Source organism: Panthera onca, chromosome A1 (genome assembly GCF_046562875.1).
Source record: "Panthera onca isolate mPanOnc1 chromosome A1, mPanOnc1 haplotype 2, whole genome shotgun sequence".
NCBI classification, from domain to species: domain Eukaryota; kingdom Metazoa; phylum Chordata; class Mammalia; order Carnivora; family Felidae; genus Panthera; species Panthera onca.
Window position 1 is genome coordinate 221,370,150 of NC_138339.1, and position 25,439 is coordinate 221,395,588.

Genomic DNA, 25,439 nt, shown 5'->3' on the forward strand with positions numbered 1-25,439 from the left:
AACTGGACAACATCATTATGGTCTAATTAAATTTATTTTGATCCTCAAACCTTTAGGAAATGCAAAAAGAGTTGTGCAGCAATTAAACACAAATCATAACAATCGCAGAAATAATATTATGGGCCGTGGCCATGGTCTATGTTCAGCGTCCCTATGAGGAAGGCATTATTATCCTCGTTTTAGAGTTGTGGACACTGGGGCTCCAAGAGGTTAAATAATCTCCCACAATCACACAAAATGTAAGCAGCAGCATCCCATTTCTGTTCTGACTGCAAGCCTGAAGCTCAGAGCCATTCGTCCACGCCTTCTCTTTGAGTTCAAAAACGAGAGTTACAGATATTTTAAACCTTGTGACACTGATCAGGAACAGTTTTAAATATTCAGTTTCCCCCTCTTCATTCTGTGTCCAAAGAAAAATACACATCCTGTGAGCTGATACCATCCAAACATTAATTCCTCACTTTAAACATCTACGCGATATTAACGACAGAGCACTTCTTGGGCGTTACCCATCAGACATTCCTGGCCAGCCAGCTCGCAGCTTCAGTTCTGACACCCAGTCAAGGCTGTCGTCGTCCTCCTCAAAATCCCTGTGAAGAAACAATTTGGATACTAAGCCTCCATATTAGGGGCACAGCAAGTATTTTTTTTGATGGCTCAAAACAGAACGCCACCATCACAATATTCACATTTTTGGAAAACGAGCTCCATAAGGCAACCGAACGGAGGGAAAACATTGTTATCCCTTCCACAGGATTGCTTCTTTCATGTTTCTACAACATTTGCAAATAAAATCCAACATATTAAAAAATAGTAAGTCCAAGCTAAACGATCATAAAATACGGCTCACTCAGGAATTCTGTAATAATACTGTAACACATTACCCATCCCAGACAAAAGATCAAGATATAAACATTCATTTGTGATGTCAAGTAATATAACCAGTTCCTGCTAAACCTGAAATTAAGGTATAATTGACATCATGCACACCAACTAACACCATCTAGGTATATCCCAACATACGTGTCCTCTGCATCCAATCTAGGCTCCAGTCTCTCTGGGTCCAAAGTGACAGAATCGTGGCCTCCATCCACACTGTCTGATGCTTCTGTTTCTTCAGAGAGGGGGCCCTTCAAGAACTCTTCTGAGCCTTCAAGAGGAATAATAACAGAAATTATGCCAATTTTAACAGCATTTACTTATTTAGTGAACATAGGACTAAAATCCTCCAGAAGACAGCTGGCTAACTGAGGACAATGCCAGGCCCTATATTTCTTCTGTAGCGCCTCCCCACATTACACAGCATGATTTCTGGCATAAAACAGGCCCATGAAGCATCAGTATCGCTATTAAATTTATAAGCAGAACTTTCTTCAAAAGAAGAATGCAGAAAAGTACACTTAAAACCTCCAAATATAAGAACCTATATTAAAGTTACCTTTGGATGGTTGTATTACAGTTGTTTTTCCTTTAAGCTCCCTACCCCCAACTTTTTCCAGTGGTGGAGAAGAACATTAGGGAATGGCAACCACAAGCGTCCCTTCAAGAAATTTTCCAGATGGCAATCGCTTTATTTTTTGCTCACGCAACAATAACCTAACACAAAAATGTGGGCTAAATCTTTATAAAACCCTTCAAAACAGAGCTATGGCAGAGTTTCTGAACAGTGACTTTCCTGAAACGACAAAACCTTTATCATTGGACCAAAAACAAACCCCAGGACCTACAATCGCTAAAACAAAATTCACAACTGTTAACCTTCCTGAACACTCCGTCCCGTGTATCCACCTGCGCCCAGGGTTCCTGTGACACAGCGGGGCGGTTCTATCAGGACACATCTCCACAATTCACCTACACTCCTCTAAACCTCTGACGTGAGGGCCATGTTCCCCCCACACTCTTTCAGGGGAGGAACTGTGTTTTATTCTTCCTTCTTCTTCTTTTTTAAATCTTAACCTAGCATAAGTTAGGCACTCAATAAACACTGACCAAATAAACAAATACAACTAAATCTGTTACAGTAAACACAGTTGAGACTTGCCACAGCATTACATGCTTTACTTGGCATAATTTGTCTTAGATCTTAACCTAGCAAGGTGGCTTAATAACTGAATGATCAAACTTATACACACATGTACACACATGTAGACACCCTTAATGCACTGCTTCGGCCTGGATTCCTAAAGAGAGTATTACAAAAGGTGATGTCGTGCAGTTTTAGTGAAAATGTCTGTAGAAACAATAAAAAAATCAAATCCTAATGATTTCTCTTTCTTGAGCTCTATTCAATTCGGCAGAATTCAAGCACAGAGCAAAAGAAATCTTGAAGTTCCTCCAAGTTTACTATGATGGAGTCTGAACTAAAGTCAGTAAAGCAGTGGTGTATTCTGCATGGAAAAACGGACTACCCTCCAAAGTAGTCCCACCCTTGTTAAAACCAACAAACAAGTAAACAATAAAAAGTAATGAAGGGGCGCCTAGGTGGCTTGGTCCAAGTTTAAGCATCCGACTTCGGCTCAGATCATGATCTCATGGTTTGTGGGCTGGAGCCCTGCATCGGGCTCTGTGCTGTGTGAGGAGCTTGCTTCAGATTCTCTGCCCCCCTCTCTCTTTGCCCTTCCCCGCTATCACACACTCTCTCTCTCTCTCAAAAACATTTAAAAAATAAATAAAAACCAAATAAAAGTAATGAAGCTCCATGGGAAATCTTAATTATAGCTCAAGACTGGCTAAAAAAAAACTCAAGAAAACCTAAAAAATACAATGTTCTGAATCATTTCATAACTTTAAAATCAGTTATAACTTCTGGGGCATCTGGGTGGCTGAGCCGGTTAAGCGTCTGCCTTCGACTCAGGTCACGAACTCCTGGTTCACGGGTTGGAGCCCCAAGTTGGGCTCTGTGCTGACAGCTCAGAGGCTGGAGCCTGCTTTGGATTCTGTATCTCCCTCTCTCTCTGTTCCTCCCCCACTCACACTCTGTCTCTCTCTCTCTCAAAAATAAAGATTAAAAAAAATTTTTTTTTTAATAAAATCATTTACAACTTTAAAATCAAAGTTTCTGGGAGGGACAAATGGGGAATTATTTAATGGGTACGTAATTTCAGATTCGGAAGATGGGAAAAATTCTAGAGATGGATGGTGATGATGGCTGCACAACATATATGTATTTAATGCCCCTGAACTGCACACCTAAAAATGGCTTACATGGTAAATTTTAGTTTATGCATATTTTACCACACTTTAAAAAAAAAAATCAAAGTGTTTCCACGGTTACGTAATAGACTTGAGTCACCTGGTCTATATATTGTGTATGTTTGAAACGCCAGGCTGAGATCAGCATTCTTGAGGATGTTCATCAAAGTTTCTGGAGTCTCTTTGAGCCACTGCTTACGGGTGCTATTTTCACTGTACTTTATTACAGAACCACCTAGTTGTGAAAAGGTAACTGTTAGTGCCACGTAAAAGAGATGTTCAGCATATATCTTCCAGACCATATTTTAGGCTAATTATATTTTACTCTCTACTAAAATCTATTTCACTTGTCTCCATGAGCACTGCTCTCATGCATGACACCTAAGATCTTTCACAGAGTGATAATAAAAACAACAAGAATGACGTCTAGCCCATTAAACAACCATTAGAAAATGTTCTCTAATAACACTGTTCGATCGGACTACTGACCTCTATCATCCCCGGCCCCTAAACTGGAGGCGAGGATGGCTGCATTTTCCAAAGCCGTGAGAGCTGTGTTGGGTACATTTTTCTCCCACTGTCGCCTGAGAGGACTTGGTGAACTGGCTTTCTTCGGATGGACTGATTTATCTGATTTCAAAATGTTAAAAAGGACTGCTAAGCATATTATTTATTCATCTATATGCACATATATGCTTGAACAACTATACGGAAGTCTTTCTTTTCTCTTTAAACTCACCTCCACTCACAACGATGTTCTTCTAAGTAGTAAAGGGAATGGAAAAAAAAAAAAAACCTCCAAATGAAAAAGTAAAGCTAATCATTAAAGTGAATTTTTAAAAATATTTATATACTATACAATGTACAAAGAATGAGGCCCTGAGAGGGTATATATTTCTGGACATGGTTTCTATGGTAGATAGTGCAACAAATACTGTTTTTTCTAAAGGCTCTTACTGATCAACACTATTCTCTTTTTTTGTGAGTGATAAAATATTCCTGTACCATGAAATAAATCACTAGATAAGCAAACAAAAATCTGCCAGCCCACTTGCTCACGATACCTACAACCAAGTAAGGTGAAAGTTAGTATTCCTTCCATATTTCCCAGTTCCTCACTTACACAGTGACTCAAATTTGAATAACTTACCTTTCTCTTCATTTACTCTCCTCAGTGCACTTTCGATTGAATTTTTATGAATGCTTTCTAAATCAGTGTCGCTGTACTTTCTACCTTGTTCTTCCCCTTGCTTGAAAAGAGATTAAAAATAAAGATGAAGCAATGCTTGAATTGCTATAAACAAGGTAAAGTGTGCAAAGTCAGCTACCTAAATTTTAATTAAAGATTAATGAATTAAAAAAACATTAATAACTATAGGACCCCATATATAACTGTATGTAGAAGCCATATACATCATACATATGTAAGTTAAAAAACACATACATACCTATTTATGTATATTAAAGTCATACACATTACTAATCATTAATATTGATCATTGCAACTATGAAGAGGATATATAAAACGACAGACGTCTTTGAGAGGCCTTCACAGAAGCAATGAGGAATGAAAATTTTCAATACGGTTTGCTGTATTGGGCTTTTCATGCTGGAATATCAAAGTGAGATCTTTTATAAAGTTGCTATATATACTCAAAACGTTCCCACTTTTCGGGGTGCCTGGGTGGCTCAGTCAGTGGAGCGGCCGACTTCGGCTCAGGTCATGATCTCGTGGTCCGTGAGTTCGAGCCCCGCGTCGGGCTCTGTGCTGACAGCTCAGAGCCTGGAGCCTGTTTCAGATTCTGTGTCTCCCTCTCTCTGACCCTCCCCCATTCATGCTCTGTCTCTCTCTGTCTCAACAATAAATAAACATTAAAAAAAAAAAATAAAATGTTCCCACTTTTCAGTATTTTTCCAAATCATCTAAGCTTCTGATTTCATGAAGTATAGCAACACACTGTCTAGATGCCACTAAATCTGCATATATTTGAGAAGGAATACATATCCTGTGCCTCGACGGTTTCCAGCATATAGGTTCTCAATGATTTGTTGAATAAATAAACAGTAGGCTGTAGCTGGCACACTGTTCCTTATTTCTATACAGTGGTTCTCAAACTTCTCTCCCCATATGGCGAAGGACCCACAATAGACAAAGAAGTCAGAATCTCGGCTGGGTAGTGGTGATGAGCAGTTTTAAAAGCCTTGAGAGGGGGACGCCTGGGTGGCTCAGTCAGTTAAGCATGGGACTCTTGGTTTTGGCTCAGGTGGTTTACTGAGTTCGAGCCCCACATTGGGCTCTGTGCTGCCAGTGTGGAGCCTGCTTGAGATTCTCTCTCTCCCTCACTCTGCCCCTCCCCCCCCCCTCAATAAATAAATAAACTTAAAAAAATATTTAAAAAACAAAGCCTTGAGGGGATTCCGATGTTCCATTCCCATTAACAGTCACTGCTCCACAGACAGCAGCCTCCAACACCATTCGTGGCTCCACACCACTCAGCTCTGCCCTCCTGCCATCATATCTTGCCGGCTTACTTTCTGGCTCTTTCTTCAATCTGCATACATTTTGCTCCCTTTTCATCTTGCGAGAACACATGGATATGTCCACTATAGGTAGGTATTAACATGACAGTGGTGGGGGTGCCTTGGTGTCTGAGTTAGTTAAGCATCTGACTTTAGCTCAGGTCATGATTTCACAGTTTGTGGGTTCGAGCCCCACATTGGGCTCCACACCAACGTTTGGGATTCTCTTTCTCCCTCTCTCTCTCTCTCTGCCCCTCCCGAACTTGTGCGTGCGCTCTCTCTCTCTCTCAAAATAAATAAACTAAAAAAAAAAAAAAAAAAAATGAAACAAAACAAAATAAAATAAAACAAAACAAAAAAACAAAATAAAATAAAATAGACAGTGGTGGTCACCTACAACAGGAGTCAGGATTGTCTGCAAGGGGCCCAGAGAAAACTTTTTAGGTGGCTGGGATTTCTAGATCTTGATTGTGGTGGTGGTTATAGGACTGTATAAAATTTCCAAATTCATCAAACTCTATACTAATGGGTAAATTTTATTGTCTATAAATCATGCCTCAATCAAGCTGGGGAAAAAAAATAGATATGCCCACAAAATTAAAAAACAAAGTACAGGGGCAGGATCTATTCCATTTGGCCACATAATGGTGGATGCTGTTATTTATTTACAGCCAAATCTCCATTCCAAAAATTTCCAAGTTTAATTAGTAGTCCATTCCATAAATAGAAAATTTTGCTGTTAGCGCAAATTTTTTTTCTTTTTGGAATTAAAAGGTTGATTAAAATGTTGAAGAAAGAAAAAAATCATCAGTGTGACACAAGTTACTGAGTTGGGCATGGTAACACTAGGAAGCGGACCCACTGTTCCTATTCAGGACTTGACTGCAGTTTTAGTATCAAAGAGCTCCCAGCCACCCAGGGCAAAACAAGACAAACGGAACCCTGAATGCCAGGCTGAAAAGTGTCAGCTCGCTTTCTCAGATAATGGGGAGGCACTAAGAGTTCCTGAACAGAAAAATGTCAAGATCAAAACAGAGATGTAAGTATTATTTAGCCATAAAAAGGAAAATATTCTGATACAGGCTATAACATGGATGGACTTTAAAAACACTATGCTAAGCAAAAGAAGCCAGACACAAAGGACAAATATTGTATGATTCCGCACCTAGGAAGTATCTAGACCAGCCACATTTACAGAGACAGAAAGTAGAATGGAGGTCACTAGGAGCTGGAGTGGCTGTGCAGGGCGGGGAGGAATGGGGAGTTATTGGACAGTGGGCAGAGTTTCTGTAATGGGGATGAAAAGGTCCTGGAAACAGAGTGTGCTGCTGGTCGTACAACATTGTGACTGTAATTGATGCTGCTGAATCGCATGCTTAAAAATGGCTAGAATGGTAAAATCCTATGTCATACATGTTTTGCCACAATGAAAAACAAACCACAGCCAGAGTAAAACAAAATTTTCATGGCGGAAAGCAGAACAAAGTTCTCTCACATCTATATTGAAACCACTTGTCATCAAGAATACAAATGAAAAAAATGGGTTTGGGGCAGAAAAAGGAGAAAGAGAAAGAAAGAAAGAAAGAAAGAAAGAAAGAAAGAAAGAAAGAAAGAAAAAAAGAAAGAAAGAAAAAGAAAGAAAGGAAGAAAGAAAGAGAAAGAAAGGAAGAAAGAAAAAGAAAGAAAGAAAGAAAGAAAGAAAGAAAGAAAAAGAAAGAAAAAAGGAAGGAAGGAAGGAAGGAAGGAAGAAAGAAGAAACAAAGAAAAGAGAAAAAGCAAAGTAAATGAACCAGCGATTGATGTCCTAAAGTGGCTCAGCTGGCGGTGCAGGACAACAGCCACCAATTACTTCATGTGCCAAAGGATGAAAAACTACCAGCCAGGACGGACCAGGTCCCAGTCTTATAAACATCTCATGGCACTGGATGGTACCCAGTAGACAGGTGTTTCACAAACGTAATTTTAAAGCACTTACCATTGTGGTTGCTTCATTTTCCAAAGCTATCCTGATTCTGCTGGAGTCTGCTAAAAAAGAAAAGAGAAGGTAGGAAGAGAAAGCATGTACAGGCTCACATTATTAAGTTCCTAATGTGATTTGCACAAAGCTTGAAAGACAAGTGAAGATAAATGAAGTTTTTAAAGTCAAAGGGCCAAAGCATTAGCCTGAATAGGGATATCAAGATTTAGTCACCTAGTAATTAGAAAAGAGGCTATTTCTGCTGTTTTACTCCTAATGTTAACATCTTAAAGGTAAGGCATCAGTATGCACTTATGCCAGCCCATATAGGCACTAGGAGGTAAAACACTCTGCATACCTGGAAGGTCATTATCATCTTCAGCTCAGGCTAGCTATGCAGTCTGTGCTCTCCCTGCTATTATAGCAGCTGGAATAGGTATCCCTCATAAGAAATGAGCTGCTTCCTTACCTACAATAGCCAAGCTATGTAAAGAGCCCACAAGTGTCCATCAATTGATGAATGGATAAAGAAGATTTGGCATACATATACAATGGAATATTACTCAGCCATCAAAAAGAATGAAATCTTGCCATTTGCAATGGCACGGATGGAGCTAGAGAGTATTATGCTAAGCTAAATAAGTCAGTCAGACAGAGACAAATACCATATGATTACATTCGTATGTAGAATTTAGGAAACAAAACAGATGAACATATGGGAAGGGAAAAGAAAAAGAGAGAGAGGCAAACCATAAGAGACTCTTAACTGGAACACTTTGGTGGCTCAGTGGGTTAAGCGTCTGACTGTTGATTTCAGCTCAGCTCATGATCTCGCAGTTAGTGAGTACAAGCCCCACATCGGGCTCTGTGCTGACAGTGAGGAGCATCTGACTTCAGCTCAGGTCATGATCTGTGGTTCGTGGGTTCGAGCCCCGCTCAGAGCCTGGAGCCGGCTTCAGATTCTGTGTCTCTCTCTCTCTCTGCCCCTCCCCTGCTCATGCTCTCTCTCTCTCTCTCAAAAATAAACATTAAAAAAATTTTTAACGAAAAAAAAATTCTTTTTAAAAAGAGAGAGACTCTTAACTATAGAGAACAGAGGGTTGATGGAGGGAGGTGGGTGGGGGATGGGCAAAAGAGGTGATGGGTATTAAGGCAGGCACTTGTTGTGATGAGCACTGGGTGCTGTATGTAAGTGATGAATCACTAAATTCTACTCCTGAAACAAATATTACACTGTATGTTAACTAACTAGAATTTAAGTTAAAATTTGGAGAAAAATAAATTGAGCTGCTTATTCCGTCACAAGGCACTAGCAGCCATCAGGGAGCTGGCACCAGGTCCCTTTGGTAAGAGTGGCTGATTTTCCCTGGCAGAGCCCTGCCATCCATGTTCCTCATTCATTCAACATTTTAAAAAATTGCTATTGAGCATCTGTGATGACAGGTGCCGAGGATACGACAGTGAGTAAATCAGAGCCAGTCCCCGCCCTCACATAGCGTTCACTGTTCTGCTGCCACTGACCCTTGATCGGGTGGAGATGCCACCAGACACACGGTCTGACATGGTAGCACTTCTCCACTGCTTTATTCCTCTTTTTAGAAACTGTAAAACTAGGGGCGCTTGGGTGGCTCAGTCAGTTGAGCGTCCAGCTCTTGATTTTGGCTCAGGTCGTGATCTCAAGGTTCATGAGTACGAGCCCCACGTCGGCCTCCCTGATGGCAGTGCAGAGCCTGCTTGGGATTCTGTCTCCACGTCTCTCTGCCCCTCCCCTGCTCACTCTCTCTATCAAGGTAAGTAAACTTGAAAGAAAGAAAAAGAAAGAAAGAAAGAAAGAAAGAAAGAAAGAAAGAAAGAAAGAAAGTTAGTTGTAAAACTACACTTAGCCAAACTATCTTGAAACTTATCTTAAGACTGTTTTTTATTGTTGCTCAGCATTTTAAAACTATTTGCCACTCCCCTGGGATGCGGACAAAAGCCACAAAATAGTATGTAAAGTACAATTAACACTAAAGCAAACTGCTGAAACAAAGGGAACTGGCCACCCCTGAAGGAATGGAGAAAAGGCTGAATTACAAGACCAAAGGGCTCACATTACATTCTTACAAAAATAACATTTAAAATTTAACTTTCAGAAAGCAGTACAGTTTTTGAGTGTTTCTTTTGGAGTATCCAACGCGAAGACAGTGAGAACCAAACAATGGAGGTTTTGCAACATGTCCCTACAGTGACTGGATGATCTATTTCTATTTCTGTCCTCTCTTATTCTGGTCATAGCTACCATCTTCGTTGGATCTCATCAGATGGAAGGTCTGAGTCACTGATGATAAATAAAAAGGAACAAAACAGGGGCACCTGACTGGCTTAGTGGGCACAGCATACAACAAGTCTTGATCTCAGAGTCGTAAGTTCGAGCCTCACGTTGAGCATGGAGTTTACTTAAAAAAAAATTTTTTTTTAAATAAAAGGGACAATAATAGCTTTGAAAAAATTAAGAGATGACAATTTCCAAAGAGACAATAAATTACATTTGAAATTTGTTCAGGATTGACTAAACATGTATGGAAATTCTGTGCAGCCATTATGTGGACAGTTCCAACTTCCGAAAAGGCTGTTTTTAAAATTTTGTTTACCAGATGATTCTTTGGAAACTTGGGGATAATTTCCTAGAAGATTAACATTGCATTTTCATGGTTGTATTCCTAGGCTAGCCCACAGAAGCCTTCTACCTGACCAAAGTAAACATGGTACTAATAATGAAACAGAGAACAATCTTCACACCCCTAAAATCTCCAAACTAGGCTTTTTGATTCCTAGCAGACTAAATATACAAGAGTCAGTACAGAATTACATCAGAAATAGCAATAAGAAAAATTTGACTTTTAGGAGTATCTCTGAAATTGTCTCCAGTAACTTGAAAATCATATTTTTATTTTTTGTTATACTACATTTTAAAAGAACACTGAGCAAAAAATAAGCTGTCCAAAATTCTTACTTTTTTTTCTTGGTGTACTATTCTTGGAATTTTTGGTTTCTTCTAATACCTGTTCACCATATTCTGTGATGATCTGAAAATTTAAAGCAGAGAATTTAAAGATGTGGAATAGGCTTTTCTATAGACATTGCCATAATGTCATTTAATTATCAACATTCTTCCCCACAATCATATTTACAGTTGAAAAGTAAAAATACTGGGGTGCCTGGGTGGCTCAGTCATTTTGAGCATCTGACTTTGGCTGAGGTCATGATCTCACAGTTTGTGAGTTTGAGCCCCGCGTCGGGCTCTGCTGACAGCTCAGAGCCTGGAGCCTGCTTCAGGTTCTGTGTCTCTCTCTGCCCTCCCCCCACTCACTCTGTCTCTCTTTCTCTATGTCAAAAATAAATAAACATTAAAAAAACTTTTCTAATTAAAAAAAGGGAAGTAAAAATGCCATTTAGAAAATACATATCATTTAGGCACACAAGTAGATGTTTCTGTAGGTCTAGAAAAATATCTGAAAGCTTACACAGACAGATTCTGTGATTATTCTCAGGGAATAGCATTGCGGAAGGGAGAGAAGAAAGGAAAGGAAGTGTGTATTTTTTTAATACAGTTCTGCATTATTTGCATCTTTATAAGCATGTACAACATGTCAGTGTTTAAAAGATAACAAATCACTTTACCACACTCGAAAACTGCTCACAGCGGATCCAACACGTATCATACCTCTGGGGGTAAGCACTGGCGGACAAGTCGAGCCAAGGAACTTCTAGAGAGAAGTGTTGTAGCAGAAGGGCGATGTGAGGGGTTCCTCTTAAACATCTGCTTGATCAGATGCTGCAGCTCACAGGAGTACTGAGAAGGCAGTGGCCTCAGGGACCCCTGACATATTTTGAGAATAAGACTTTTCCAGCTATTTGCCTGAAACTAAAAGGTAAAACCGAACTGTAAGAGCAGATACAAGGGGAGAGGAGAAGTAAGAAATTACCAGCTCAACTGAATTCTCATGAATCATTTTAATTTTATAAATGTATCTGCTGCCTGGTCATTTTTCTTCCTGGGGGAGGGGGTTCCTTAAGGTACTATTTGAAATCTTACATTGGGTTCAGAAGAAAGGTAAGCATAAAAAGTGCAAAACTTCCCCACCTAGAGAAAGTCTTAGCATCAGTGCCAGCTTTGGGTACACTCTCATTCATAATCAATGTGTTTGCAGATACACATTTTTAACATATTTTAAAAATCAAAGTAACACATACATGTAGCTTTTTAAGAACTCAATGGTACTAACAGCCTTATGATAAGCGTAACATCCCTTGGAACCTCAAAATCTCCCAGGCCTGCCCCCCTGTGATGCGTACTCCAGACTTTTCCAGCTTTAGACCTCTACTGCCAAATCCCTTTTACCTTTCATGTCATCAAAGTAGCTTTTAAAATTTGATAAGCAATAGAATGGGATACAAAATGACAAGCCAGAATAACATTAAAAAAATCTCTACTGCATAATAGACACTGGAATGAAGATTAGATGTTGGTTAGCCCCGGTAATACTCAAGTAAGAACATGTTGGCATTCTGCCTTGGAAGGTCGCTACGCTATGGATGAAATATACAGGTGAAGATATGAAAAAGGAAAAAAATCAACACATTACAAGAGAAAAATTCAGGTAGTGAAACATAAGCGTGAATCTGCTTTGGAACCATTATGCCAGGTTTCTGCATTTCCTAAAGGTTGGAGAACTACTTTTGCCTCAAAGCAGATGAGAGAACAGACGGTGTGCCGAACATCGAGGCCCTACACTCCTGAATTCTTATTCTTGCTAGAAAAAAATACGAACAGGTATATGAAAGTCTACAAAAAAAAAAAAAAAAAAAGACAAAATCAGGGGAATAAAGAATATAATCCTAAATAAGATACTGGAATTTTAAAAATTATTTGTATACAACAGTGGTTTTCCACTTGAGCTACACATTAGAATTAACTGTTTTAGAACCACTACCATCCAAGACACAATCAGGGATTTTAATTCGATTAGTCTGGCATAGGCCCAGACGTCACCATTTTTTAAGGTTTCCCAAATTGTTCTAATCATGCAGCTGGCGTTATAAACCACACATATTCAAGGAAGACAGCCTCTTACCCTCATGTGCCTTCACTGTGAGTTCCTTTCACCTAATGGTGGTGAAGGCTTTTTCTCCTTCATTCACTCTCATATGTTCTCAAGCACGTCTGTAAAGATGCTTGGTAGAGGGGGATGGGGATGGGTGAAATAGGTGAAGGGGATTAAGAGGCACAGACTTCCAGGTATGAAATAAATAAGTCACAGGGATGAAGAGTACAGCATAGGGCATATAGTCGATAATATTGTAATAACTTTGTGTGATGACAGAGGGTAACTACACTTACGGTGAGCATTTTCCATTGTATAGAACAGTTGAATCACTATGTTGTACACCTGAAACTAATATAAGACTCTATGTCAACCATATTTCAATTACAATTTTAAAAATCAAAAATTAAAAAAATGCTTGGTTAGAGCCAAGTTTCAATCTGTGCCCAAAGAACAGAATTTATTACTACGCAAGGCTAAGACCTAACAGGGACTCGTATTGTTAGTTCTGTGTTAATAAACAAGTGCTCAATAAGCAGGGCAAGTCATTTAGCCTCTTCTTTGCTACATTATTTCTTAAAATATCTTGAAAAAATAAATATAAAAACAATTTTTTCCACAATAGCCAAAAGGTGAAAATAACCCAAATGTCCAACGACAGATAAATGGATAAACAAAACGTGGTATAAACACACAATGGAATATTCAGTACAGAAAGGTATGAAATTCTGACCCAAAAGGAAAAGTACTGTGTAATACCACTTACATGAAATATCTGGAATATGCAAATTCACAGAGACAAAAAGTGGATTAAAGGTCACCAGGGGCTGGCGGGGAGGGACAGGGATGAGAAGTTATCGTTTAATGGGTACGGAGTTTCCTGTTTGGAGCCATGGAAAAGTTCTGCAGATAGGTAGTAGTAATGACTGCACAATATTGTGAAGTAATCGGTGCCACTTAAAATGGTTAACATGGTAAATCTTATGTTATATATATTTTACCAACATAAAAAAAATTGAGAATAGCGGAAAAAGGGAAGGAAAGAAGGAAGGAAGGAAGGAAAGAAGGCAGTCAAGCAGGCAAGCCAAATATACAACTACAAAAACTAAATCTTGGAAATTTCCTGTTAGTATATGCTACAAAAGGGGCTCAAGGCAAAAGTGATACCAATGGAATGAAAACTTGTGTATGAATTCATCAGCGAGAAGCTGGAGGAGGGTAATGTATCCTCCAGACTGACAAGGTACTTTAGTACTGAAAAACGAAGCAAGTCGGTACCATTTACACCGAGTTTTATGCAGGGTAACTTACAGAGGGGGGTGATGGGCGGGCGGGTGAGGCAGGAGGCGGATCCAGGCACTACACAACTATTCTCTGTCCCCATTCTTCACCCCTTCTCCCCAGCTATGCTGACTTAACCCCCAGCTTTTATGGAGTGAGGGGCATGGTGGTGAGGCCACAAGGCAGTTATCTAAAGTGGTGCCAGCTGTGAGCCAGAGGGAAGACCAAGACGGAAGGCCAAAGATGGAGTCTATGCGGTCAGCACTCCTACATTAACCCAGGAAAGCCAACTGCCAAGTGGAATCTGGTACATTCCTGAGGACATAGCTAGACATTACAAGAGGCTGCCTTTTCCATTTTGCACACCATACTTACTGGATGCTTAAGGGTACAGAGTTCATACAGAATGCATCCCAAGGACCAGATGTCACTGGAAGCATAAAGAAGCAACGTAATGACAAATGGGTTATGAGTGAATATGTGGAATATAAAAAAAAAAAAAAAGAAATATTACCTTTAATAAGAATAGGTGTCATAAGTAATTTCTAGCTATTAAAATAAAACATATGATAAAATAATAAAAAAAATAAAATAAACTATATGGTAAGTTTGGTCTAACACTTAGATATTTACTAACAGGAATGTTCACAATACAACTCTCTGTTCCCCAGCCCCTACCCTCCCAAATCAGGGTGGTTCCGGTATGATTTCAGCAGCATGTGGTACAAGAGGGTGTATCTGTGGACTCAGACTAGCGTAGTTGGAAGGACTTTAGAAGTCATGCAGTGCAGCTCCCACTCAGACCCGTGTACAGCCCCAGGCCCTGATGAACAGCGCTCAACCTCGGGTGGGGCCCACGCCCCTGCTGGCTGGCTCTGTGGGCTGGCCGTCTTCCTTATCAGAAGCTAAAATGTGTCTCTTGGGAACCCTCACCACCCCGTGTTAGCTCCACATACCTAAACAAAGAGAATAAGCCTACTCATCCCTCCACAAAACAGTTCTTCAAAAATCAGAAAACTGACTTCTCTAGTTTGCTCCACACGCCCACCCTTCTGCATACGAAGCATCCCCTTTTCCTCCATCGCTCTCACCGCCTGGTTGCCATGCCCCAGACTTTTTCTATGTGATGTTCTTTGCATTTTAACTAATGGCTTTAAGCAACCGTTCCCCCAACTTTTTATTTTTTTTTAATTTCAAACCTACAGAAAAGTAAATGCCCGCATGCTCTTTCTTAGACTCCCCAATGTTAACATTTGCCACGTTTGCAGGCTATGGCCCTCTTCCATATAAATCTGAACCTCTTGAAAATAAGACTGCAGACAGCAAAGCCTTCACCCCTAACATGTCGATACGTATCTCCTAAGAACAAGGAACACTCTTCCTCATAAACACAAAACCATGATCACGTCCAAGAAATGTAACCTTAATTCAGTAATATTATTGAATATTTGTCCAAACTCAAATTTCCCCAATTGTCCTCATAAGTTCCTGGACAGCTGTTCTATTCCCATTTCACTCAATTTTACTCTTAAAGGAACCTATTCAGTATGGATTATCATGCCTTTCCATAAATCAACTCGACAAAAGGTAACAAGAGCCTTTAGGTGTTTCTACTTCTAAGAATTCATGCCAGGAATGTGTAGAAAATAATGACCTATGTTTAGACACAACAGGTATATTAATTACAATACTGTTTGTGATGCTGAAAATTGGAAATATATCATTAGATCAACAACACTATTTATGAAGAGTTTAAATGCATGGTGAAATGAATATGATATAATGTAAAGTAAAAAAAAAGCAGGAAGCCAACTTGCATATAGAGTACATAAACTAGGTTTGGGGGGGAAGTGAATGGATGGAAAAAACACCAAAATGTTATTAATAGCAGGGAAAAAGTGACAGTCATATCCTTTCTTATATATCTCTCTATTTCCAAAATTCTCCCTGCTCATCCACTCCATCAATGCGCACGTATTACTTGTATTCAGAAAAATATTATTTTTTAAACCATAAGGCCTTAATATTCTCTCCTTATATTTAATTAACCTATCGGTTAAGTGCTCATTATCCAGTCCTGTAATGTTAACTCATTGACATAACCCAGTGGTCCCCGAATTCTGCTGCACATTGGAATCATTTGGGGATCCTGGAAATTACCGATGCCTGCTTCCCACCCCCAGACATTCTGATGTAAAGGGCAGAGCTGTAACCTGTGCCTTGGGATTTTCAAAAGTGGGAGCGGCAGAGTGTGAGAAGCAGTGTTATCATTCACACTGTCCCTAGACATGACTAGCCTTTCCTTCAGCATTTACCTTTGGCTCCTTTCAGCTCTGATTAAAACAGTTGGGAAACTGTGACTTTCATTTAGAAGCCTGGGCATTCTACATTGCTTTCAAATATGTAATTTTAAAGATCAAACTTCACTTGAAGGCTGCAGTGCCTGTCGCCAAGCGGTCATGCTTGCATCGAATTAAATACATTACTTACCTTTTATTGTTATAAGGCATGTTTTCCCAAATTTCTGGGGGCACATAATAAGGTGTTCCCACATATGTACAAGCAAACGCCATAGGACTGAAACCATAAAAAGGCAAAGAATGATTATAGAGCATTCCTGAAGAATGGAGGTTTTGATTGCTACAGAACTGAAGTACATACCTGGAGAGAAGACGGGCAGATCCAAAATCTCCCAGTTTTACTCTTCCATTTTGGGTGAGGAAGATATTCTGCGTTAAAAAAGAAGACCTCAGATTATGTCTTCCATCATTCACACATAAGGCAGAGATTTCCGGAGAAGCTGTCTTTCAAAGCCCACTGATGACAGAGATTAAGGGGAGAGATGCTGACAGCTGAGTCCCTGAGTGGAACACAAAAGGACAAGATACCCTCTTGACAGCTACATATTCCCCTGCTTGGAAATTCAGGATCCCTGCTTAGAAATCAAACAAGTGAGCTTAAGATTGTATCAGCAGAGCCTGATGGACCGCCTGGGAGCCTGTGTCAGCATGATGCCTCCGTGTGGCTGGTCTAGGTCTTGACCATTTTCCATCAGAGATCATATGGTCACAGTAAGCAGTCGCAAAGAGGGTGTGGATCATATTAACATATACTACTAAAGAGATTTAATGATCTTTTTCAGGTAGTACCTTATCTGGCTTGTATAAATATTAGGATGACAAATATTTCTAAGCTAAATAAAAATGTCCCCAAAGGAAACAGAATAACACAGAAAAAAGACTGAGTGGAACAGTTTTTGTTTCTGTTTTTGCTTTTAGGCCCCACAAGGTATTCCACTTACCTTGGACTTGATATCTCTGTGTAACACGCGTTTCTTGTGAATGTGATTTACTCCAAGGCACATTTGTGTAAACCAATTAAGTATCTGGAAGGAAAAAGGAGGCAATAATTGCAGGAAGGCAATAACTGGTTTGTGTTAACCCCAAATCCCAAAGAATCGTCTCTAGGCCTTAGTTGACCTGGGTTTTCCATAATGTAAATACAGAACTCCTAAAAATTACATAGTTCAACTAAGATTCAATGTTGCCTGGAGAAATTCAGAAAAACCGTGAAGCCCATGTTTCATCATCTTACATATGATCTAAATAACAACTTAGTTCAATAAAACTCTTGCTATGGTTTTCTTGAATTCAACCAAATAAAAGTATTTCTTAAATATGTATATAAAGATAGTTCACCACTAAGGAATAAATACACTACTCCTTTTTGTAATCATTATGTCAGATTTTCATTTACTTTGTCAGAATGCTCATATGTTAACATTAAAGGATTTCATTCTGTTGTCAACAATCCTGTGAGGTCAGCATTTTCTGCTCATAAATCCCCAGTCAATAGTACTCAGAATTTCCAGGTGCCTAGGGAGCCTATGTTTAAATGTCAAACTGATTTCTTTTTTTTTTTCTCTTTTTTTAATTTTTAAAAAATAAAATGTTTTTTAAATGTTTATTTTTGAGAGAGAGAGAGACAGAGTGAGACTGGGGGGAAGGACAGAAAGAGAGAAGGAGACACAGAATCCAAAGCAGGCTCCAGGCTCCGAGCTGTCAGCACAGAGCCTGACATGGGGCTCAAACTCACCAGCTGTGAGATCATGACCCGAGCGGAAGTCAGATGCTTAACCGACTGAGCCACCAAGGCGCCCCGATTTTTTTTCTTTTTTGCTATGGAGCTTCATTCCTTTGAAGTCAAGGCTGACTTCCTTCTCTGGAACCCATATTTTTAATACCACAACTTCTAAATGAAAAATATTTATACCAATATACTTTCATAACATGCATTATTCCCTAAATCAAACTAAATCTCATTAAGGTTGTTTATTTAAATATTTTCCTTAGTCAATTCATTTTAATAGTATTTAATACACTAATAGTATTTAATACACATTAAATACTTTTAATTAATACAATTAATTTACAATTAATAAATTAATTTAATTTAATTTAATACATATTAAATACTTTTCCATTAAAAAGGCAGGAAGTACTAGACTTAAGGGAATGTGCTAATCTGTAAAAGGAAAAAGTGAGAATATATACTGTCAAGAAAAAGGAATTTACGCTTCATTCTTTGGATGATCCTGTAATGCAAAATAAATCCATCTACCTTCTGAAATTTCAATACAACACACTTGTGAATTTTAAATATATAGGGCAATATATGAATCAGACAATTTTGAAATTCTTCTAAACACATAAGTTTTATTCCTTGATATTTTATAAACAGGGGTGCCTGGGGAGCTCAGTCTGTTGAGCACCCAACTCTTGATTTCAGCTCAGGTCTTGATTTCGGTTGTGGCTTCAAGCCCTGTGTTGGCCTCTGCGATGGGTGTGGAGCCTGCCAAGGATTCTCTCTCTCTTTCTCTGCCCCTCCCTCGCTTGCACTCTCCCTCTTTAAAATTAAAAAAAAAAAAAATTTTTAATGTTGATATTTTATCAACATATCTATTTAACTTCCTAAAGATATCTCAGGCAGCCAGATCTTGAACACAAAGCTGTAGCACTGATAACGGAAATGAGTTGTTTCTAACAAGTGTGAATCTAACAAGTGTATCAGGTAATCACAGGTACAATGCCTTTATTTGAACTTCTACAAATTTTACAAGGAAAGTTTGCTTCCAAACCTTGAGAGAAACTATATAAGTCAGTCTCTTACCATATCTTCAGGAAACAACTTTCCTTTCTGATGCTTAATCTTTTGCATGAGGTCCCCTCCGTCACAATACTCCATCACAATATACAGGTGTCCCTCAGCTAAAACAAAAAGAAGACTCTTTAGGAAAGCCTGGTGGCCACAAATCAAATTCTACATTGCATATATTTGGGGGAATTCATATTTACCTTCAAATGATTCTTTAAAGGCAACAATATTGGGGTGTTTCATTTTGGCTAACAGAACAGCCTCCTTCCTAGAATTCCGTGTACCAGAGAAAGACTAGAAAAAGATTTTAAACAGCATAAATGTAATACTTCATTTTAAAATAGATAGCTTTACAACAATACAGTATACAGTTGACCTCTGAACCACACGGGGGTCAGGGGCAATGGCCCCCGTGCAATTGAAAATCCACATGTGATATGTGACTCCCCAAAAATGTAGCTACTAATAGCCTTGCCAATAACATGCACAGTCAGTTGTCACACATGTTGTATGTTTTATGTATTATATACTGTATTCTTACAATAAAGTAAGCTAAAGAAAAGAAAATGTTATTAAGAAAATCACAAGGGAGAAAAAATACATTTATACTACTATACTGCGTTTATCAAAAAAATACTCATATAAGTGGACCCATGCAGTTCAAACCTGTGTTGTTCAAGGGTCAGGTGTGCTTTGTATACTTCAATGCTAGATGCAGTTTTAAAGCACTGCACTTTGACCCAACTTATGTTTATCAAACTCTTAAGAGAAAATGTGGTGATTTTTTAATTATGGCTGTATTATGCTTAAGCTGACCCCTTATATCCTTACAAACATAGAATATAAACCAGTTTTAATACAGTCTAAGAGGGGTGCTTGGGTGGCTCCGTCGGTTAAGGGTCTGACTTCTGCTCAAGTCATGACCTCACAGTTGATGGGTTCAAGTCCTCCTAGGGCTCTATGCTGACGGCACAGAGCCTGGGGCCTGCTTCGGATTCTGTGTCTCCCTCTCTCTCTGCCCCTCCCCCACATGTCTCTCATGTTTTTATTTATTTTTGACAGAGAGAGAGAGACAGAGCAAGGGCAAGTGGGGGAGGGGCAGAGAGAGAGGGAGACACAGAATCCGAAGCAGGCTCCAGGCTCTAAGCTGGCAGCACAGAGCCCAACGTGGGGCTCGAACCCACAAACTGTGAGATCATGACCTGAGCCAAAGTCGGACGCTCAACTGACTGAACCACCCAGGTGCCCCTAAAACATTTTTTTTAACATGAGCCTGAGCATAAATTTTTGGGGGAGCCAAGATGCCATTAACAATAGTTATCCTTAAAGAAAACCTGGGGCTGTCATGTTTTACTGTCTGCATTTGGTTTTCCAGACCACTGGCCCAGATGAAAAAGGAGACTGATGCGTTACTGTGGTAAGGATGGAAGGAGATGATTTACAAAAGAAGCTTCCAAAGCTGTTTGTCCCCTCACTTATTCTCCGAGGACGAAATCCTGAATGACTTATCTTTCAATTAAGAAACTGTCATTGACTACATACTAGCATAAGGGTTCTCAGAGCAGCACCGCCACCATCTGGGTACTCCTTAAAAATGCAAATTCACAGGCCCGCCTGGACCTACTCAACCAGAAGGGGGGGGCAGCCATCTGTGTTTTCACCTCCAGATGACTCTGAAGCCCACCTGAGAATCACTAAACGAGGTCAAGAATGCAGTGGGGAAATACAATTCTGAGAATTTTATTAAAATGTATTTTTAAAAACTTGATCAAGACATTATCAAGCTGCCTCCATGGCACATTCTTTTCTATGACACATTGTTTCTATGACAACTATGATAAACACTGATAAGTCAGCACCTTCCTCATCTTACAAGGAAATAAAACCCAAAACTGAGCCACAGAATATGTTCCCTGAGACCAAAGGTTGGCACTTTAGGTTTTTGCTCTTCATGGCATTTTTATGCTCCATTTTCATTAATATGACACCTGAGCTGCTGTTGGCAAAGATTCTTACCCTCTTAGGTACGCAAAATTGGAAATTATTACAAATTACTCCTTGAGACAAAAGCAACAGCAATTGCCTCCTGGACTATTTTTCTCCCTTATTGTTAATTACAATATCCAAAAATTCATATAAAATATATCAAGACATGCTGGCTCAGTCAAAAGAGCATCTGACGCTTGATCTTGGGGTCATGAGTTTGAGCCCCGCATTGGGTGTAGACATTTAATAAGTTGTATTAAGCAAATGCAACTTAAAAAAAATATATATATATATATATATACATATATACATACGTACGTATGTATATACGTACGTATATATGTATATATATGTATATATCATATATATATGATATATAGATATATCAAGACCTTGTAAAGCTAATGAATAAACTCATTACATTTTTTGCTCACAAAAGCAATTCCATGTTAAATCTCAAGAACTTATTTCCCTGGCCAAATTGCATGTACACTTTCGACATGAGCTAATTGCTTCAGGAGGTACCTTGGGAAGCCTTATTTCCTTCATGGCAAACGTCTGGTTACTGTTCTCTTGCTGAACCAAAAGGGCTCTGCCGAAGGAGCCCTCTCCAATTACTCTTAGGACCGAGTAGCCATCCATGCTGGGCACCCCACAGCCCTCCTCCACTCGCACAGTCACCACAGCCTCTCCCAACCTGTATTCAAAAACAGAAATGTTGACAAATGTATTTTCAAAAGGCAGAATCAATTCAAAGTAGCTCTAATCACCCTAATAGGACGACAGCAATTTATTCCTTGTCTACCGTTAAACAGGTAGACACTGAACACTCACGCCAGCTTTTATAATCCCGAATAAAAACCCCATTTACAGGGGCACCTGGGTGGCTCAGGCAGCTAAGCAACTTGATTTCGGTTCCAGTCATGATCTCACAGTTCCTGAGTTCGAGCCCTGCATGGAGCCCCACATTGGGCTCCACACCGACAGCATGCTTGGGATTCTCTCTCTCCCTCTCTCTCTGTTCCTCCTTCAATCATGCTTGCTCTCTCTAAATAAATAAATAAATAAACCTTAAAAGATACATTTACAGAACTGTACTGCATTTATCAAAACATCCATGCATAAGTGAACTTGAGCAGTTCAAACTCGTGTTGTTCAAGGGTCAAGCGTGGTTTGTATACTTCAGTGCTAGATGCAGTTTGACAACACTGCACTTTGCTCTCGCATGGTCCCTGCCATCGCACGTGCCCCAAAGCAGAGACCTCCGACTTCAACAAATGCAGGGTGGTGAGTCTCACAGAGTTACGCTGGCACACGGCAGAAATATCCAGAGGAGTTAGGAAAATGGTATTTAACTGAAGTCTGAAGGATGAATGGAAGTTGGCCAGGGAAAGAGAGAAGAGTGATGTAGGCAGAGGGGCTGGCATATTTTAAGAGCAAAAGAGACTGTTCAGTTCAAGGAAGTGAAAAAACTGTAACAGGCTGGTGAGGCAGACAGGGCCTTGTATGAAAGCTACTGTACGTCAAGCTCAGGTGGCTGGATTTTCTCTTTGGGGTAATTAATGTGCTGTCTCTGAAGGATTTTAATCAAGAGAGCATATTAGAAAACTCACTCACTCTGGCTGCAGAGCGAATGGATCGCAGAGGGGAGGGCGCCTGAGGGCTGGAGTGGGACTCCAACAATAAAAAAGGCAAAAAAATGATGATGGAGTAGAAGAGGGTGGTGGCAATGGCGATGAAGAAACAAGAAGGAAATATGTAGAAAGAATTGGCAAGGGTTTTAGCAATACATTTATGGGGAACAAGCTGGGAGAAGGGGACAAGGTAGACTCCCAGGTTTCTGGTATAAACTGGGTGAATGACATCATTCCCTGAAAGAAAGGAAAACCACAATGGTGGTGGTGGTAGTGTGTGTACGTGTGTGTGTGTGTGTGTTTCTGGCAGTGAGAGTGTGGCAGGGGCGGGGAAAGGCATGGTGAAGGGAGACATGTTCATTTTAAGACACGTTGAGTTGGAGATGCCTGGGATTAAGAAAGATAAATACTGGGGCAGCTGGGTGGCTCAGTCAGTTAAGCCTCTGATTTAGGTCATGATCTCTCGGCTGGTGAGTTCGAGCCCCGAGTGGGGCTCTGTGTTGAGCTGTCAGCCTGTTTCGGATTCTGTGTTTCCCTCCCTCTCTGCCCCTCCCTCTCTCTCTGCCCCTCCCTTGCTCACTCCGTGTCTCTCTCTCTCTCTCTCTCTCTCAAAATTAAAGAAATATTAAGAAAAGAAGAAGAAGAAGAAGAAGAGATACGTAGAGCCTTTGAACTTCAGTGTCCCTTTCTGTATTTCTAGGATGAAGCAGTTAGCTGGATGGATCACAGGTAAAAGAGAATGAATATAAAGTTCCTAACACTCTGCCTGGTACAGAGGAGACCCTGGATAAATGGCAGCTATTATTATTATTATTACAATTTTAGAAAGATGATGCGATTTTTTTCACTGTAGGAAAAAAAAAAACTCACTAGAATGAATTACCTTAGCTTTTAGAAAGCTTACTTGTAGTTTTGTTTTTGTTTTAAAATCACACCACAAAAAAAATAAATAAATAAATAAATAAATAAATAAAATAAAATAAAATCACACCACAAAGAATTATGAGGCACGGAGAGCTCCGTAGGTAAAGCAAAACTCACAAACCAAAACCTACATAGTACAGGGACCTGTAAAATGCCATTTATATTCATGCATGTCATAGAAGGGCCAGGAAACTCTAGAAATTTCTGCATATTGACTAACTTAGATGCATTGTGTTCAAAACCAATTCTTTTCAGGAACATTCAGGTTTTCAGTATATTCAGGGATCTGAAAGAAAAGTTCTTTGCCACTATTCTAATTGACTCTTGGTACTACCCGATTTAACAAGGGGGCCAAGTTTTCCCATGTTCCTATTCTTTTATTCTTCAGGGTCTTTATTTTATGTAATGGACAGTAACCGATGAGGAAGGGCAATCACTGATTTTTCTTAACTGAAAACCAGCATTTATTTGGTCCTTTCTGCCCATATTTTCCCATTACTCAATATTAACACCCATATTTCGGTAAAAGACCTGTGTATACTCTGAGCGTCACAAAGTCCCTTTGCATGCCTCTCCCAATCAAAAACTAGTAAAAGTGATTTGCAAATGGCCAGAAATGGGAGCACGGGTGCAAAACCTTGGCATTCAAGTTTAGAAGGTGTCGCGTGCGGGAGGCCAGCCGCGCCCAAATCCTTCCTCCGGGAGAAGCCGCGCCACCTCGCAGTCCTCCACCTGCACCTGCGGTGCACCTGCGCGGCGCCGGGCGCCCAAAGGACCCGAGGCTGCGAGGGAGAGGGGGGAGGGGACCTGCGGGCGAGCGGCCCAGGCCCGGGGCGGAGCTGGGGTGTGGATCCTCGAGCGCCGAGAGCCGGTCTCCCGCTCGCCCCCGCCGCGCGAGGGCATCGCCCACTCCAGGGGCCCCAGGCCGCCACTGCGGTCGCGCTCATTCTTCCAGAGTCTCCGTGCCGGCGGCGGCACCGCTTACCAGCTTCCCCGGCGACCCGAGCCGGCTTCTGCGTCCGCGCGTTTCCGCTGGGCGGGCCCAGCAGGTCGTCTCTCGGGTTGCCGGTGAAGGAAGGTCCCCGGGTTGGGCGGGAGGCGCTGTTATCGGAGTAGCCGGGCCTACTAAGGGCGCGTTTTAAAAATTGTTGATCCACGTTGCTCTAGAACAATGCCAGTAACATTGAGGGGAAAGAATCTTCCAGCAACGTGAGTTTTGCCTCCAATTTAAGCGAACGGCTCATGTAGACCAGTTTCTTGGGCCCAGCATTCCCCTTACTAGCTGAGTGACATTGGGCAAGTGTGGAGAGGGAAACAGTCCCCCCAACCCCCATGTCCATATCCTTCTCCATGGAAGTTGTGGATGTTAGGTTCCATGGTAAAGGCAGTTAAGATTGCAGGTGGAATTAAGGTTGCTAACCAACTAACTCTAAAATATGGAGATGACTGGATTCTCCAGGCAGGCCCAGGGTGATCACAAGGGCCCCTGCAAGTGGAAGACAGGGGCAGAGTAGTGTTCAGAGAGATCTGAAGATGGAGGTCGGGGCCATCAGCCAAGGGATGCAGGAGGACTCAAGAAGCTGGAAAAGGCCAGGAAACAAATTGCCCCCTTGAACTTCCAGAAGAAACACAATCCTGTCTATACTTTGTTTTTAGTGCAGTGAGATCTAATCCAGACTTCTGACTTGCAGAAGAGAATACATTTGT

General features: G+C 40.4%; 1 protein-coding gene across 2 annotated transcripts; it reads right to left on the minus strand.

Moving 5' to 3' along the window:
* Window positions 1–24,711, minus strand: NEK3 (NIMA related kinase 3). 2 transcript variants are annotated; one of them, XM_060637269.3, is made up of 17 exons: window positions 24,540–24,711; window positions 21,700–21,871; window positions 19,389–19,482; window positions 19,204–19,301; window positions 17,336–17,419; window positions 16,696–16,763; window positions 16,525–16,611; window positions 14,410–14,464; window positions 11,373–11,573; window positions 10,662–10,734; window positions 7,688–7,734; window positions 4,343–4,442; window positions 3,682–3,822; window positions 3,293–3,427; window positions 1,024–1,150; window positions 510–590; window positions 1–400 (listed from the first exon to the last, which is right to left on the minus strand). In XM_060637269.3, the coding sequence occupies exons 1-17, from the start codon at window positions 24,677–24,679 to the stop codon at window positions 373–375; spliced, it is 1,731 nt and encodes a 576-aa protein (XP_060493252.1). In that variant the 5' UTR covers window positions 24,680–24,711; the 3' UTR covers window positions 1–372. The 2 variants fall into 2 exon arrangements, with proteins under 2 accessions (XP_060493252.1, XP_060493250.1); XM_060637267.3 differs by having other exon boundaries at window positions 7,688–7,737.
* Between the last annotated feature and the right edge of the window lie 728 nt (window positions 24,712–25,439).